The 18,838-nt window shown below is 47.2% G+C and overlaps 1 protein-coding gene across 5 annotated transcripts in view; it reads left to right on the top strand.

Moving 5' to 3' along the window:
* FEZ1 (fasciculation and elongation protein zeta 1) overlaps positions 1–18,838 on the top strand; it is a 124,366-nt gene that overhangs the window by 68,417 nt on the left and 37,111 nt on the right. For 3 of the 5 annotated variants that reach the window (XM_054712763.1, XM_054712762.1, XM_054712764.1), the window contains one exon: positions 12,092–12,436. In XM_054712763.1, the coding sequence (XP_054568738.1) occupies positions 12,126–12,436 (311 nt within the window). In that variant the 5' untranslated portion in view covers positions 12,092–12,125. Of the gene's footprint in view, positions 1–6,095; positions 6,250–12,091; positions 12,441–18,838 lie in introns of those variants that run through there. The other 2 variants (XM_008142572.3, XM_054712765.1) reach the window with 2 other exon arrangements.

The raw sequence follows: 18,838 nt of genomic DNA, 5'->3' as shown, positions 1-18,838 counted from the left end.
AATCACTTTTATGGCGGGATAGCAACTGAGGTTTGGTTATAGGAAATCCCAGAATAAAATGGAATTTGGAGTTAATTTGTAGATTTAATTGACTCCCTCTCTAGGGCTTTGTATAACTGAATGTGTATAACTTTTGCTTTCTCACAATATCTCTCTGAAATAATCAGTAGTCTACCAATGGAGAAACAAGGCAAAGATATTAAAAGACTAGAGGCCCGGTGCACGAAATTCGTGCACGGGATTGGGGTGTCCCTCAGCCCGACCTGCGCCCTCTCGCAATCCGGGACCCCTCGGGTAGGGGCCCTAGGCCTGGCTGGCAATCAGGGCCTACCAGGGCTTTTCTTCCCATGACTGCTGGCAGCTGCCTCCCCTCCCCTGCCACCAGTCACCTCTCTCTGTAGGCGACAGGTGTGGGGTGCGATCGCTTGGCTGGTCTGGGCCTCCCTCTGCGGGGCAGTCAATCACAGGGCTCCGTGATCAATGGTTCCACAGAGGGAGGCCCCGCCCACCTGCCGCAGCATTGCTGGCTGGGTAGCCTGGGCCTCCCTCTGCGGGGCGATTGTGGAATGATCGTGGGGTGATTGTGGGGTGATGGTGGACCCCCTGACCAATCGCATCACACCCATCTTGGCTAGCCTGGTGGCAGTGCATGTCATAGCATGGTTGTCTGGAAGGTTGTACAGATGGTCATTCTGTTGTTCAGTTGTTCAATTGATTTGCATATTAGCTTTTATTATTATAGATACTTCAAGATTCATCAGTGATTTTGGGGTCAATCTAAACAAATATTGTGATTGGTTTTTGGAAGAAAATGTAGAGTGTAATTCCATTAAATTTAAGAGCAGGGAAGGATTTTATTTGAAGCCCTTTTAATTTAGATGAAGAAATTGAGGTTCAGAAAAACTAAGCAATTTTCTCTAAGCCATGAAGCTGGCTAATGGGGAAGTGGACATTGAAATCCTAAACCCCTGACTCCCAGTCTACCGAGGTTTTTCCGATTTACGGATACCACATGCCCTTCCCCTCTCCTCCCTTTGCTGTAGTTTCCTCTCCTTCAATGTGGCCTCAATAATCAGCCCAGCCATCATTGTTTTACAATTCTGTAAGACACTAGCTGGGGATTCCTCCTAGATCTTGCAAATAATATAGAACGTATTACTTAAAGTGAATAAAATATTTTTCTGTTCTAAACAAGGTTTACAAAAGGATTTAAGAATAGTTCCTATTTACTTCTTTTAGTTGTAGAGTTGCTATTATCAGACTTTGGGGTAATCTTATCTAATAGGCAATGAGAAGCTTCCTTTGATCTATACATTTGCATTTTGTTCATGCTCATCATTACACCCAATGAACAAATTCCTAAACTGAGAAAAAATATCTGTATTTATTTGAATACTAGTGGCCCGGTGCACGAAATTCATGCACATTAAAAGGGAATTAATTAGAGGAAATATTTTAATATTGCTATTTCCCCTTTCTCTATAATAGAAGTATCATAGATGAAAGAAAATTAGTAAAATGTATATGAAAATCTCCCTCTTGTCAGAGTCTGGGGCACGCCGTGGGACCGAGAGTCAAGTCCCCGCCCACCTGCTAGCTCCTTGAAAACGAGAGACCCAGACCTGGCGTGGGGTGGGGGGCGGGGGGGCGCAGCCTCAGGTCCCCTGGTCTGGCACCGGGCTGTGGGGCACCGCCTCAGGCCTGAGGGCGTGACGACCATTTGCATATTAGCTCTTTATTATATAGGATACAAATCTGCAAAATCAGCAGATTTTGAATGATCATACATTGTCAAAGCTTCTGGTTTCACACTTGTTCTATATTTCATTGCTGTATGTGTTTCTAAGACAGCAGTTAATACTTTGCCTCATCAATTTCTCACATGTTCTAGGGGTTGGATCAATATCTAACCATGAGTTTTTCCTTTTATAGCTCTCCAAAACACAGTCACCAAGCCAGTCCAGGCCAAGAATTTTGCAGACTATCATTTGGTTTCTGTATTTTATTTATTTTTATTTTTTAATATATTTTTATTGTTTTCAGAGAGGAAAGGAGAGGGAGAGAGAGATAGAAACATCAATGATGAAAGAGAATCATTGATTGGCTGCATCCTGCACACCCCCTACTGGAGATTGAGTCCACAACCCAGGCATGTGCCCTGACCAGGAATCGAACCCGGGACCCTTCATCCACAGGCCAACGCTCTATCCGCTGAGACAAACCAGCTAGGGCTGGTCTCTGTACTTTAAAGGGAACAGTGTCGCTTTTCCCCAACCCAGCCTACCTCTTCTTCAGGGCTTGGTGTTCAATATCGTTAAGGTCTCACCTCATAGCACGTGACAATGAGAAGAAACTGGCTTATTTAAAATCTGGCTACAACAACTTTGTGAAAACGACTAACTGCTGAAAATAAGACTGGGAGAAACACGGGTTCTTCGCTCGTCACGTTTGCAGGATTGAAAAGGCTGCAATGACTCAGAGCTGAGGCCTTGGAAAGGACGGCTGGGGCCTAGGGCAGCATTTACAGAGCATTCGGCCTCCGAGAGTTTGCTGGTGACGTGATTTTTATATGGTTAGCCTGGTGCAGTGAAGTGGCCGTGTTCTTGGGCCTTTTCATTTCCTCAAGTTCGTTTCTGAATCATCACATCTCTGAATACCAGGGCATCTGGGGGAATAGCAGAAAATAGAGACGCTTCCTAACATTGAGGGGAGTGGGAGTCAGTCCTCAGGGGTTTATACAAATGATGTCCCTGCTTGTCCTGGGGTGGGGTGGAGGGGAGTTCTCATGAAGACCCAAAAATTAACCGAAAACAGCTCCTGGAGCTGAACCCTGTCAAGGTAGTCTCCCCACATGACTGTCTGGGTCTATTTCCTATTCAGAGTAGGAGACAACAATAAACCTATCCTGTCACCATTCACCCAGAGCACATAGCCACAGAAAAGAAGAACAGCTTTTGGGGGAGGGCACTATCGATCTAAAAGCTTCCCTCACCCTGGGGACCTCATTTTTCTTATTAAAATTTGTGATTCTCCTTTACTGAAATACTCAATTCTCTTTTTAAATAATATATCTTTATTTATTTCAGAGAGGAAGGGAGAGGGAGAGAGAGCTAGAAACATCAATGATGAGAGAGAATCATCGATCAGCTGCCTCCTGCACGCCCCACACTGGGGATCAAGCCCGCAACCTGGGCATGTGCCCTGACCCGGAATTGAACCGAGACCTCCTAGTTCATAGGTTGACGTTCAACCACTGAGCCATGCCGGCTGGGTGCAGCCGGGCTCAATTCTCTTCTTTATAGAAAAAAAATTGTCATCACATTTACCCTCATGGGAATTTCCAATATCTTGAGGGATCTTAATCTTTATTTGCCATCAAGTTCCTGTATTTTTGTCATTTTACAGAGATGGCTACCCTGAAATTCATAACTATTCCTGGGGTTGGTTTATTGTCAATTTTTACAATACTGCTTATTCTTTGTGAAAGCAATATGGTCTTGTCCTTGGTGCATGTGCTTTGTGGTAGGGAGCGATTACCCGCAGGCTAGATGGCCGTGAGTAGATTTTGAATCATGGGGAATATTTCATTTCCCCCGTGAAAACAAATCAGGGATTTTAATCCACCCTGGAGAGGGAGGATGGAGATGAATATAGGCTTGAATTGCATGTTGGTGTTTGAGAACTACCAGTGATGGAAGCACCAAGTAGTCTCAGAATGTTAGCAGGTATGAGCTCATCTTTATTGACTGGGCTGTGATTGACATAGGTTTTCAATAAAGATTCAGCAGCTCATATCCAGAATGTCATGGAAAACAGGCTTCTTCAAGATGGAACCTTCCTGAGGTGAAGGCCTGGGGAGGGGGTGGAACTGGAGTAAAGGTAAATTTAGAAAAAGATGGAGCCTTCTAAGTAAGATACAATAGGACGAGTACAATACGTATCATGCTGCCACCAAACTTCTAATCACAGCAAGTCATTTCTGGTTTAAAAACCATTAAGCAAAACAAAACAAAGGACCGGGCAGCCCAGTGAGGTCAAGTTTCGCATCACTAGAGGTGTCTCAGTAGGAACTGTGTGTAACGTTGTGTTGGTTTCTGAATCAGGTGGGTGGTTGGACTAGCTCAGTGGTCGGCAAACTCACTAGTCAACAGAGCCAAATATCAACAGGACAACGATTGAAATTTCTTTTGAGAGCCAAATTTTTAAAACTTAAACTTCTTCTAACGCCACTTCTTCAAAATAGACTCGCCCAGGCTGTGGTATTATGTGGAAGAGCCACACTCAAGGGGCCAAAGAGCCGCATGTGGCTCGCAAGCCGCAGTTTGCCGACCACTGGACTAGATGCTTGTTAAATGCTTTGGAGACTCCAAGAATCTTTGATTCAACTTAAGTAAATTAGGGACTACAATAAGTTCAGCTCAGGAACTAAAAGAAGCCCCTAGAATGATAGTGGTGTGATTCCAGGAGCAGTTATTTGCCCTGTAGCCCCAGCAACTAGCAGTTTGTACCCAAGACCCAGCCTTAGCTTTTTCTTACTTAAAGGCATGTGTGTGCCTTTGTACATCCCCAGGCTTTACTCGGTTGGTTTCCTCTGTCTGAAAGGAAGCCCCGTCCTAGCAGAATGTGCACTTGCCCCTTGAAGACCTAAGTCTAAGGTAGTGGTTCTCCACTGGGGTGATTTTGTAACTCCCCTCCCTCACCCCAGTGTTCACTTGATGAAGTCTGGAGACATTTTTGGTGGTTACAACTCAGGGAAGGGGGCGGTGCTAAGGCATCTCGTGGGCAGGGATGCTGCTAACCATCATACAACACACAGGACAGCGCCCAACAATGACCACCCAGCCCCAAATATCACCAGTGCCGAGCTTGAGGAACCCTGATTTAAGCTGGGTGACCTTTGGGGCAGAAGTCCCGCCGTCTTCCTCACTGTCACACAGCAGTCATAGAAATTTGTTGAAAACACTTTATATCTTCTTTAAGGCACTTGCCACTTTGTCGACCGGGAGTGTCACTGGTTTGGAAAACTTTTTAAGCTCTAGAAACTCTGTCTGTTTAAATATAAAATGGGACTTACTCTGATTAGAGAGGTGAGGAGGTGGGAATGGCTCACCTGTCAGCCTTCAGGAGGACTCCTGAAACTCCAGCAACAGACAAGCAGCACTTACTGAGCACTTACTGTATGCTAGATCCTGTGCCAAAGCTTTACATGGATTGCACACAGGAGGTATTAATATATGTTGAATTATTTAATTCTTCTAAGGTTGTGTATTAATATCTTTTTTTAAAAAATATATATATATATTGATTTCAGAGAGGAAGGGAGAGGGAGATAGAAACATCAGTGATGAGAGTCATTGATCCACTGCCTCTTGCACGCCCTACACTGGGGATCGAACCCACAACCAGAGCCTGTGCCCTGACCGGGAATCAAACTGGTTCATAGGGCAACGCCCAACCAGCAAGCCACGTGCGCCAGGCTGTCTTAGTTTCTTAGACACCAAGTTTTTGTTTTTTAAAATATATTTTTTATTGATTTTTTTTTTTTTACAGAGTAGAAGGGAGAGGGGTAGAGAGTTAGAAACATCAATCAGCTGCCTCCTGCACAACCCCTACTAAGGTTGGAGCCCACAACCGAGGTACATGCCCTTGACCAGAATCGAACCTGGGACCCTTCAGTCCGCAGGCCGACGCTCTATCCACTGAGCCAAACTGGTCAGGGCTAGACACCAAGTTATTAAAGTCCAGGAGTCGTTGGTGTGTGTCTGCGGGCATCCGCCTGTCCATCCACTCAGCCACCTCCGAGCTTCTTTTGAGCATTACAGCATCAGGCCCAGTGAGATTTCCAAGTGGGGAGTTAAGGCTCGCACGCATCTTGGCGCTTCTGCATATTTTGTGGGGGAAGCAGAAAGGCCGGCGCTAGGGGGAGGGGGCACTTACTCATAAATATTAATAAAGGCGGCCACCTGCTCCAAGGAAGGCTCTGAATGCTAACGAGGAGATGACGCACGGGTCCGCGCGTGCCAGTGGGCGGGAGCCCGAGCGCGGGCGCGCCCCCGGAGCCGGGCACGAGCGCGGGGAGGGGCGAGGGCGGGTGGAGGGGAGCTCGCCGCAGCCGCCTCCGCTGCCGCCGCCCGGCCGCCGCTGCCCCGCCGCTGCCCGCCGCTGCCCGGCACTGCGCTCCGGCCGTTCGGTGGATGGAGGTGTCCCGCTGAGCCCGGGGACCGCCTCCCTCCGCCAGGACCCGCACAGGTGCAGTCGCGGGGGCGACCTTGGTCCGGACCGACCCACGCCATGGGTGGGGGTTGGACGGGGTGGTGAGGAGGCCCCGCGACCCGGGCTTCGGGGGCCCGCAGGTCGAGGGGAGCCGCAGCCCCGCACCCCCCCGCCGCGTCCCATCCTGGAATCAGAAAGCCCGGAGGTGGGCGCTCTCTGCTCTGCCCTTGGCGGGAGCGCAGCGGGGATGCGGGACTTGGGCACTGCCAGCAGCATCCGAGCCTGGGCCCCCAGCCAGGCGGGTGTGTGTGTGTGTGTGTATCCGCGCGTGTGACTGAGGGTGACAGTGCTGCGTGTGCGTGCGTGTATGACAGCGTGTGTGTGTGTGTGTGTGTGTGTGTGTGAGAGCGCGCCCGGGCGGGGGTGCATGTGTGTATGTGTATGTGTATGTGACAGTGTGTGTGTGTATGTGTATGTGTCTCTGTGTGTGTATGCGTGTGTGTCTGTGCCCGAGCACGCGGTGTGGGGCCCCGGCGAGCAGGGGACGCTGCCCGGTGTTGCCACCCAGCAGCCATCGAACAGCGAGCGGGTGGGTGCCTCCTTTCAAGACCGTTATCTGGCCCGTCACCTTAAAGCTCCAGTCATCTCTGCCCTTAATAACCCGCGCCGCCCCCGCTGTGCCCTCCCTGGGGTGCCAGGCCTTCCCCAGGACCGGGCATTCCTGCAGGGTCAGCGCCCTGGCCGCTGCCGCAGACGCTGGGGAGCAATTGTTGGGCCACAGAACAGGTCGGAGAAAGGACGAGTTGGCTCTGTCCCGAGCTGGGCCCAGCGCTGGACAGAGCCCAGGGTGGGGTGATTATCACAGCCCTCTATTCGCTCTTGCTATCCCTTCCCTCCTTGCCGGCCCCCTCCTTGCCTATCGACACCCCCCAACTCCCCTCCCACTTCGGTGTCTCCATCCTGTTTGGCCAAAAGGGCCCGTGGAATGTGTGCAGCCGGGGGGGATGAGCCCAGCTTGCTTGGAGTGCCAGCCATTGTGCTGCTCGGAGGAGCCTTTCTTTGCCCTAACAGCCCAGGGGCGGAGGGCAGGGGGGATGAGAGATGAGGGTGATGGAGCAGCAGGAGGAGGGGAACAGAGGGAAGCAGAACCGCGAAGGGGTTGCTGGCTTATATGCAATGAAATACTCTTTCCGTCAAAATGTGAAGCTGCCACAATCATGTATCCTGACTGGGCTTGGCCGAGTCGCAGCAGGAAAACTGAAGGTGCATCAGTGGAAGGAGGTTCTAGGGAGGCTGGTGGTGAGGGGTGCGGCACACAGGATCTATTGATTTATGGGGCAAGTGATGGGAAGAAGGGGAGATGGCATGGAGGCCTCTGGAGGCACGGTGAATTCTCTGCTGCTCTGCTCCGCTCTGCTCAGCCAGCAAAGCAGGGGCTGGAGATGTGACTGCTGCCCCACGCTGCGGCCCGTGCATCATTATGTGTTCCCTGCTGGCCTCTGTTAAGCTCCGGGATGCCTTTTCTTTCCCAAATTGCACTACCCATCAGGAGCCAACATAAATGGAATAGATAATAGGACATAATCAAACTGTAGTCCTGTACTCTGTTCTGTGATAAAGAGAAAAAGCCTCCTATGGTTCCTTCTTTCTGCCATTCTCCATGTATTCTTTTAAAAATCGACTTTGGAAGCATAGAGAAAGGGGATAAGTGATCAATTATTTCAACTCTAGCTTTTTTTTTTAAAAAAATATATTTTTATTGATTTCAGAGAAGGAAGGGAGAGGGACACAGAGAGAGAAATACCAATGATGAGAGAGAATCATTGATTGGCTGCCTCCTGCACGCCCCCTACCGGGGATCAAGCCCCCAACCCCGGCATGTGCCCTTGACCAGAATCGAACCCAGGACCCTTCAGTCCGCAGGCCCACGCTCTATCTACTGAGCCAAACCAGCTAGGGCTCAACCCCAGCTTTTAAGGGGAGGAGGCCTCCCCGACGACGTGCTGATGAAGACAGGAGCAAGCTTGCCAGATGCCAGAGTAGGACATTTCAGTTTGGGGGCAAAGGCACCCTGCCAAGAGAGAAGAGCGAAAGAAGGCGAGCTAAAGGAAGGGGAGTAAAGGGCACCATTTCAAGAAGGGCTGCCAGCCCCAACCCAGAGGCCCCTCCTCAAGACCAGGGCAGGGCCAGTCAGAATGCCGGGTTCTCATCTCCTCTGCCTTGGCCTGGGCTCTTTCTGCAAAGGCTGGGCTCAGGTTGGGTGCTGAGTGGCTTCTGGTTCCCAGCACAGGCTTTCAGTTTTAGCATCACCTCCAGCTGGCCATTCATGTGGAGCTTCTTGGCTTCTCGGCAGTGAATCGATGAAAAGAAATCAGGCCATGTTATTGATTACGATCATGTTTCTGAACCCTAGAACTGTGATATCCATTTCTTCTTTAATAAACCTCTAGATGAATCCATTTCTCTAGAGTCTGCATGGGCCGAGGATAGGTGCTTTCAGCATAATCTTCCTGTTGCCAACACTCAAAACTCAATCTTCGTCCTAGATTGCCCTCTTGTTGCTAGTTAATTAGTATGGATTGTGCCATTTCAAATCAGCACCCCCTTGGTATCTCCTGCTCCTCCCAGCACCCCCTCTCTCCTAGAGAAGCGTGCACATTTAAAGGAAATGTAAAATTTTGGAACAGCTGCTGGTTAACCTTTATGTCTCTCTGAAATGGGACCTGGGACCCAAGAGGCTTCGACCAAATGAATTTAAAGTATGGTGCTTTAGCAAAAAAAGATGAAAAAATTCATTTAGCAATAAATAGTTCTCTCATTTGATAGGCATTTTGAAGCCCAGAACCGTGGTCGGCAAACTGCGGCTCGCGAGCCACATGCGGCTCTTTGGCCCCTGGAGTGTGGCTCTTCCACAATATACCACGGCCTGGGCGAGTCTATTTTGAAGAAGTGGCGTTAGAAGAAGTTTAAGTTTAAAAAGTTTGGCTCTCAAAAGAAATTTCAATCGTTGTACTGTTGATATTTGGCTCTGTTGACTAATGAGTTTGCCGACCACTGGCCTAGAATATCACAGCAAGGATGGTTTTTCTTTCACTTGGAGCATTCTCAATCCACGTTTCCATATAACCAAGTAATTCCCATTTTCCTAAAGTCATTGGCATTTATTGGACACTATGTGTTCCATGCATTGTGCTTAGCATTTCAAAGTTGATCTCATTGACTCCACAAAATAACTACTATTCAATGTAAGTACTATTCAAAATCCCAATTATAGATGAGGAGACTGAGGCACAAAGAGGCTGATGATTTGCCTCAAGTCTCAGAGCTGGGAAGTGACAGGACAGGATGGGAATCTGCAGTCCAGGCTCTTCACCATCACAGAGTCCTGCCTCCATCCGCACAAACCCTCAGCAGTAAAACCTTCCCTTGCTCTCTACTGCACTCCGTGATCTTTCCTAAACTCACTTGGGCACTAAAGGATTCCTAATTTTGTTTAAAATATAGTTTCAGAGAGAGGAAGGGAGAGGGAGAGAGAGATAGAAACATCAATGATGAGAGAGAATCATTGATTGGCTGCCTCCTGCACGCCCCTACTGGGGATCGAGCCCGCAACCTGGGCATGTGCCCTGACTGGAATCAAACATGACCTCCTGGTTCATAGGTCGATGCTCAACCACTGAGCCACACTGGCCAGACAGGATTCCTAATCTTTTCTGTGCCATGGGCCCCTTTGGCCATATAAAAGAGCCCTTGGGGTCTGTAGACTAGGTGAGGAATCCCTGACTGACGATTAGTTGTGTATTCCTCTATAGATGTGTTGTCCAATAGGGTAGCCACTAGCCACACGTGGCTATTGGGCACTGGGAAGGTGGGTGGTCCAAATGGAGACTAGCTGTAATTGTAAAACATACCCTGGATGTCAAAGACTTAGTATGGAAAAAGAATGTAAAATGGATCATCAGTATTTTAAAATATGGATTACAATTTGAAATGGTGATATCTTGGATATACTGGATTAAAGAAAATATATTATTATAGTTAAATTATTAAGTTAATATGTTATTAAAATTAACTTCCAAAGGTATTAACACCTTCATCTTAACAAATGAGTTCATCAGGACCCACGATGCTTATCCTTGAGCCAGGTCTGTTGGCTCTTAAGCCTGTGTTCTTTCCAAGATACCACACTGCTCTTGTTTCCTTTTGTATTCGAAGGTCCTATCATGCTGCCTCTGTAAACTGTACACACTCAGAATATGTTGGATGTGATGCTAACTTAACCGCCAGTAAAAACCCAGGAAGAGCCGCCCAGGTCCTCACCCGGCGCGCCCTTTGCTTCCCTTATTTAGAATTTTAAACGTTGTAGACAGAGATGGAGAGTGACGTCCTAGGGTAAACCCCGTGGTTTTTGCTGTCCGTTTGGCTCTCCTCGGATAGTGGTTCCAATGTAAGCAGCTAACTGCATCAAAAATCACAGCGACCGGAGAGCAAAGCTGGGTTGCCTTTCTATGTTACCAGGAAGGAAGTTTTGTGTGCAGAGGAGGGTATGATCGATGATGATACCTGTGCTGCCTGAGATGGAGAATGAGAAACTGTATGTGGATGAGAAGATCGTTTTTTCAGCGAGTACACATTGATTGGTTGCCGGGCCACAGGGCAGCGTGTGCTAGGAGCCCAGGAGGCTATTCAGAGGACGCCAGTGCCCTCGAGGGATTTAGATTCAAATTGGGGAAGGGCTTGGAGGTGCAAACTGGATGGATAAATCACAGGTGAAGGCAATGTGTGAAGAGGGCCCGGAGCTGTGGGAAATGCAGGGAGGCCAGAGCCTGCAGCCTTGCCCGGGCACAGAGGCCAAGATGGTGGTTGTGGACTCTGGCTCTGGAACAGTGGGGAACACATTGGTAGTTGGACCCGTCTTTGATGGATACTAGATCATTTAATCCATTCCTCTAGTCCTGGTTTTGCTCTGTGTCTGGGAAAAACTCAGGTGCTTGTTTGAAAGCCTCTGTTAGTGTTCTGTCGGTCTGTTATTTATTGATGAGGGCAGTAATAGCGAGGTCCATGACTTGCTATCCAAAATCCTCGGGGCCAGGCATGTTTCAGAATTTAGATTATCTCAACATGTGGAAGGCAGTAATAGAGTGCCTATTCTGCAAAGCATCCCCTGGGGACCGGTGCAACAATCTCTATAGTTTAAAAAATTAGTATTTCTGCAGCAAAACACACTAAGTGGGATAACTTAAAACCATAAGCAGCTTTTATATTCATGTAAATCAGGTTTAGTTGCCAAATGAGCTTAGTTAGCTTCAGGTCAGGTTTTTCCACCAAATAAGTTATGAAGAACTTCCAGCTTCCAGAGCACGTGGTTAAGGATATGGGCCTATTTCGAACAATATTGACATTGGTTGTCTGCCAGCCACTGCCCTAAGCTCTTACCTGTGTTTACTCCTTTTACCCTATGACAACCCTTGGAGGTAGGTCCTGGTATTATTTCTGTCCTGGGACAAATAAAAGGAAACACACAGAAGTTAAGAAACTTGCTAAGGTCGAAGCTGGGAAGGGGCAGAACAGGATGCGAGCCTGGGCGGTCTGGTCCAGGGGCTGCACACTGAACCATGATGCTTTGTTTTTTAGAGCAGGGAATTGGAAGCAGGTATACCTCTAAGTGTATTCTACTTAGATTAGTGTTATTCATACTGACAATGATATTTGAACTCCTTAAGTGCAGAATAATGAGCGAGCGCAGGAGCGATGGATGCCAGTTAAGTGGACTCTGTTTAGAGAGACACAGAGTAATGGAATATGTGATTACGTTCCCTCCGCAGGGCTGGCCCCAACGCCCAGTCCAAACTCACATTAGCTTGTTCATTTCTTCCAGAGAAACGAGCCCTGAACGTTGCAGCTGCGCCAGGATGGAGGCCCCACTGGTGAGTCTGGATGAAGAGTTTGAGGACCTCCGGCCCTGCTGCTCAGAGGAACCGGAGGAGAAGCCACGGTGTCTGTACGGCTCCTCGCCCCACCACCTGGAGGACCCCTCCCTCTCTGAGCTGGAGAATTTCTCTTCTGAAATAATCAGCTTCAAGTCCATGGAGGACCTCGTGAATGAATTTGACGAGAAGCTCAATGTCTGCTTCCGGAACTACAATGCCAAGACCGAGAACCTGGCTCCCGTGAAGAACCAGTTCCAGATCCAAGAGGAGGAGGAGACCCTGCAGGACGAGGAGTAAGACGTCTTAGTTGCCCTCTCTTGCTTCATACAAGAGCCCTGGGGTCTGGGGACCTTGACATAGACCTAGATTCTGTCTAGGAGCTCCTGGCTTCTTACTACCTTTCCATGTCAGCCGGGCAGTGCTCTCCCTGGTAGTTGCTGCCATTGTCCTGTCGTATCCCTTCATAGTCACCCGTGGAGCTTTCTTAAGTTGAAACCTTAAAGAAGTGAAGAGATTTTAGGAAATAGAGTTTCCCCTAGATACAAAATAGAATTTCGGGAGTATGTTAAACTTGGGGGTGGGGTGGGGTCTGTCTATCTTCAGCTTTCTTTCTTTCTTCTTTCTTTCTTTCTTTTTTTTTTAAATATATCTTTATTGATTTCAGAGAGGAAAGGAGAGGGAAAGAGAGATAGAAACATCAATGATGAGAGAGAATCATTGATTGGCTGCCTCCTGCAGGTCCCCTACAGGGGATCAAGCCCAAAACCCAGGCATGTGCCTTTGACCGAAATCGAACCTGAGACCCTTCAGTCCGCAGGCCGACGCTCTATCCACTGAGCCAAACCAGCTAGGGCTGTCTTTAGCTTTCTTTATGCCAGTAGCAACCCACCCAGCTTTAAAAAATAAGGACCAGAAAAAACAAAAACAAAAAAAACTGTGATAGAGGAATCTATTTCATTAGAGCAATTTGCTTCAAGAAACACCAGAATTGTGAACAAGTCCAAATTGCTTCCACCCCTCACATGTGGAAAAAAATGTCTAGAAATGAACTTGAGCCCACGGAATTACCCAGGGCAGTGGTCGGCAAACTGCGGCTCACGAGCCCCATGCGGCTCTTTGGCCCCTTGAGTGTGGCTCTTCCACAAAATACCATGGCCTGAGCAAGTCTATGTTGAAGAAGTGGCATTAGAAGAAGTTTAAGTTTAAAAAATTTGGCTCTCCAAATAAATTTCAATCGTTGTACTGTTGATATTTGGCTCTGCTGACTAATGAGTTTGCTGACCACTGACCCAGGGGACTACAAAGATGATAACTGGGTTGAAGGGGCTTCCGAGTGTGCAGGTTCCCCAGGCCACTCACTAGCCACCTTCTCAGGCCAGAACAGTAGTTGAGAAAAGATATCTGAGAACAGAGCTGTTCGAGAAGGGACTAGAAAGAGAAGGGGTAATTTTTCACATAAATTAAAGAGTGTTTGGGGCATTGATAAAAACAAAAACCAATGAATTCCCTGCAGAAAGAAAACATGCACCAATTGTTCTTTGGGCATCACCCAAGAAATGCCACGTAGTTGATCGTGGAAGTTGGGAGAACAACTGTGTTCTTGGTTTCTCTTTTTATGGACTTGAGCAGGAAGAGCTGACCATAGACAAGCTGCGTAAGAGGCATGTCCTAGAGACCTAGACAGAGGATTGAACCTGACCATATTGGGCAGATAGTAGCTTATTTGGTGGCTAATGAAGACGGTATCTCTGAATACAGGGCAACAAATCTGTGTCTTACTATTATATCCCCACTGTCTAATGTAATGCTTGGTGTGTAGTAAGTGATCAAATAATACTTTTGAGTGACATATTGACTATTGAATGAATGGAATGGCGATAATAGCTAGCCTTGTAGGTATACGTACAGTGTTTCTAGCTAGGTCTAACCCATTTCTGTCTTCTCCTTTTCATTAATGCTCACCTGAAGGCCTGGGCATAGAGAACATGTCACTCTGGTGACCAGTACTATCACAGTGGACTGTATGTTATCCCATTTCAAGTTTCAAACTAATTCTTTTTAGATACTGAGACTGTTATAATTTGTTCGACTCTTTTAAATCCAAAAAAGGATGACCGTGGGGCTTTATTATACAGAGTATTTCTTCACTCTAGTCCATTGCACCAGGCAATGAACTAGAAATATAAAGACTATGAATTCTAATTTTCAGACTCTCACTAAGTCGCTGTGTGACCTTGGGCTAGTCACTAACTCTAGTTGACTGCGTGGGTCCTCATCTTTGAAACCTCCAGAGCTCAGTCTTGATGAAGCGGGACTAAGGACTGGCAAAGAACCTCATTTCTCACCTCACCCGGGCTGCGCTCTGAAAATGACTTTTTACGATGTGTCCAATTCCTTTTGCTTCCGACAAATCATCTCTCCCCTACTTCACCCGCCGCTGCCTCATTAAGGATGGAGGCACAGCCAGCAAGTAGCACATTAACAGAGGCCACTCAATGTCAATTACCCTCACATGGGATTAGTGTCTTATCCTGACTTTCCCCGACTTGCCTGCCTCATTGACTGACTCAGCTAACAGACCAAAGATTGAAGAATTCCTTGGAGATAAAAGTATGATTTGGGGGTAGTGTCGAGGGAGGAATCTGAGAAGAGAGAAATTAACATTGTGGTCAGCGTATTTGAATCTTTACAAATTAATATAAAAATGAGAATCCAACTACATACTTTGTTTTATAGACACCTATTCAGATACTTTAACTAAAATATGATGAGGTAAAGGAAGAAGATAATTTAATAGCTGACTTGATTGTGGTTCTCCTGCATAGCTCTAGGGTTCCAATAAACTTGCTTAGGTTTGGTATTTGGAGGAATAGTTCATCTACAAATGAACTGAAAGTGTTTTGGGTGGGATATAACAGGGACTTGGCGGAGATATCAGCTTATCTCTGATTCACCAGGGGAGTGGTCGGCAAACCGTGGTTCTCGAGCCACATGCGGCTCTCGAGCCGCGGTTTGCCGCTCTGTTGACTAATGAGTTTGCCGACCACTGCACCAGGGCATGGGGGCATTAAACGAGAGTCAGACTTGAATATATAGCTCCTGTTTTTAAATTTAGAAACTATTTCAGAATCTCTTGTTTGCTTATATGTGATCAACCTTCCCTTTATCATAAGAGATTGAACCTGGAGGCCCGAGGTTCCTAGGGGCCAATACAAAACGGGAAGGGGCAGTTCTCACCCCACCTCCTGCCTCCTGGGGTCCCTCTCAGCCTTCTTACAAGTGCCCCGAGATAGAGGGGCCAGCCACGGGAGACCTGACAGATTTCTTGTTCTTCAGACGGAATTGTGGGGTCAAGGGTGAGGTTAAAAACAAAGTCTGCACAATATATAAACGGCCTACAATCAGCCACACTTTACGTTGTAGACAAGTAAATACCAAATAACCAGATAGGAAAAGATGACAGATAACTGATTTTTTAGGAAAGTTAATTCTCTTCTTTCTCCATATAAAAGGCACAGATTGTATTAATTGTATTTAAGCATTTATAAAGAATCCGAAAGGTTGTTCAAAGTCATTCATGTGCTAGTAATTAATTATTCTTAAATATTAACTGCAAAAGTATCTATGTTAACACACATCCAAGTGTGGATATTGATGGCTAGATGCAAATGAACCACTGGACAAGGGCTGTAGTCGGCCTAGAGGGGATTCAAGGAAATGTTACCAAGTTGGAATTCTAACAAGACCTGTGCAGAGTCTACTATATTGTCAGGAATAGGTATGTAGGTGTGTGTGTGTGTGTGTGTGTGTGTGTGTGTGTGTGTGTGTGGCGGGGAGCTGGACTAATGTAGCCTTGATGGCTACGTTGCCGGTTTCAGACTTGAGTTTTTGTCTAGGTGTATTATCATGACCCATTCTGTTCGGTTTGTTCACCCTCTGCCATCACCCTTTCCCAAATGCCTAGCCCTCTGGTGAAAGACAGGTTATTCCATTCTGCAGGCATCTAAGCCCAAGCTATAAAATAGGCACCTAAAAGCCGTTTCTGTTATTATAGGGACTGAGAACAAACTGAACCCCAGGTGCCAGGGCAGCATGACAGAAATTGAGGCAACCTGTCTAATCTTAGTTCCTTTTTTTTAACTGATGAGAGAGAAAGAGAGACAGACACACACACACACACACAGAGAGACACACAGACAGACATTGATTTGTTGTTCCACTTGTTCATGCATTCACTGGTTGATTCCTGTATGTGCCCTGACGGGGGATCGATCCCGCAACCTTGGCGCATGGAGACAGTGCTCTAACCAACTGGCCTGTCTGGCTAGGGTTAATCTTAATTCTCTGGGAAAGGATAGAGTGAATGGCTTTCAGAGTCTCCTTTCCCCGAGATCAGAGTCAATAGCAGGATGCTCCCCAGGGAAGTGGAATTTTACAGTCCGCCTCAGCGTCCCTGTAAAAGGAACTATGTCCGTTTCCAAGGACCCTGCTTACCATCCATAGTTAGCCTCTCTGGGGAGAAAGCCCTTCCCACTCCTCCTCACAGCGAGCTTTGTGCTCTCCCTCCCGCCCCGGCGCCTGGTCCCTGTGGCTGCTTGCCTCCCAGCGTCCCGCCTCTGCCTTCCACTTAGCCTTTCCCGGGATGGAGATGTGGACAGAAAGCAGGGCGTGGCCCTGCCGTCCGTGCCCTTTGTCTTCTGTAGATTGATGAAAGCATACTGCCCAGAGCAATGTAGTTCTAGACTTTGCATGCACAGCCAGTTTCTGAACTGCTGTTCTAGGGTGTGATTTGGAACTTGGTGTAGTATTCTGATGCCTATGCGTATCATAAAATTCATCAAGGATTGGGAGAGTGAAGTAGTTAGGAATGTAGGCTCTGGAAGCTCTATTGCCTGTTGGTTCAGTCCCACCTCTGTGGTTACTGGCTGTGTAAACTTAGCCAGGTTAAATGAACTCCCCCACGCTCCAGCTTCTCCTCATTACTGTCTGCCTTACAGAGCTGTTGTTTGGAGTGAATGAAGGAATCCACATACAGAGTTCAGGATAGTGCCTGGCTTATGGTAAGTGCTTGCTGGCCAAGTGGTGGCTGTGCATTGTTATTGGTGTTAAATGGGCACCGAATAAATATAGGAAAGGTACGCGTTGTGATTACAAAGAGATGAGAGTCCTTCTGTCTAAAGGCTGCTTTGAACCTCTGAGGGTAAAAAGTACCTTGAACGGAAGAAGAAAAACCCGAACAAAACCCGAAAGAGAATGAGAACAGCTTGAATCCTGAGGTTTCAGCAACGGTTTAGGAAGTTGTCACTGAAAATCTAGAATCCGGCCCTAATTGGTTTGGCTCTGTGGATAGAGCGTCAGCCTGCGGACTGAAGGGTCCCAGGTTGGATTCCGGCCAAGGGCATGTACCTTGGTTGCGGGCACATCCCCAGTCGGAGGTGTGCAGGAGGCAGCTGATCGATGTTTCTCTCCCATCGATGTTTCTGACTCTCTATCCCTTTCCTTTCCTCTCTGTAAGAAATCAATAAAATATATTATTAAAAAACCCTTGAATCTGAAGGTAAAATCCAGAGTGTGGTAGTGAAGGCTCAGATGAGAAAAGTCGCTGCTCCCTAAAAGATGTGCGAGAGTTCCCAGTTGTCTCTGGAAGGCTGCGAACAGTTTCAAGGTCATTGGGAAGTGTGCCTTCTATCGACGTTCCCAGCTTCCATCCTGCCCAGGAGAGAGGGACAAAGGGCTCCTGCCTATTTTGGGCTTTGCTGAATTTCATTTTCCAGGACTTGCTGCAGGGACAAGTCTGAAGGTCGGTGCCTGCGTGCCTTGCTTCTCCTTCTCCAGCAGAGAATGTGGTGCAGGGGTGTGATGCTCACAGTTGCCGTCCACCGATCCTTCCAGCGGGTGTGTGCTGGGACTTTTGTCTCACAGAGAGCAGATCCTATTTGCCTCTTGGCTTTAGAATGCTAATGAGACTCGGATTTCGAATTAGGCTGGATTAGTGCAGCTCTAATATAGTGCCTGATAGAGATTGGGTCATCGCCCGTGTTTAAGAAGGAGACTCTGAAATCCTGCTGAAGCGATGTTTAACGATGAGCTCTTGCAAAGTGCTTTCCTGTAATTGTAGGAAAATAACAAATAATCGGATAACCCCAGCACTGCTGTTACCTGTGTGTTTCACCTCCTGAGTTGTATGCATCACGCACTAGGAGAATCTCTGCGCCCTGGCCAGTGTGGGTCAGTCGGTTGGAGTGTCATCCCGTACACCAAAAGTTTGAGGGTTTGATTTCTGGTCAGGGCACATACCTAGGTTGTGGGTTTGATCCTGGTTGGGGCATGTGAGGGAGGCAACTGATTGATGTTTCTCTCTCACATTGCTGTTTCTCTCTCTCTCTCTCTCTCTCTCTCTCTCTCTCTCTCTCTCTCTCCCTTCCTCTCTAAAAGCAATAAAAACATATCCTCAGCTGAAGATTCAAAAAAAATTTCTGCTTATATATCCATGTATCATATATTATACCTGATTTTATATGTTAAGAGCACTTTCCTCACTCAATTTATGCATATGATTTTTATTTCAAGTATCTGTGCTCTGTTTTGCTCTCTCTCTTTCTCCCTCTCTATATGTATGTGTGTGTGTGTGTGTGTGTGTATATATATATATATATATGCATATATAATTTGCACTTATTGTTTCAACATCTTAA

The sequence above is a fragment of the Eptesicus fuscus genome, chromosome 23 (assembly GCF_027574615.1).
Source record: "Eptesicus fuscus isolate TK198812 chromosome 23, DD_ASM_mEF_20220401, whole genome shotgun sequence".
Taxonomy (NCBI): Eukaryota; Metazoa; Chordata; class Mammalia; order Chiroptera; family Vespertilionidae; genus Eptesicus; species Eptesicus fuscus.
Note: the sequence above shows the minus strand (reverse complement) of the source record. Positions and strands in the feature narration are given on the sequence as shown.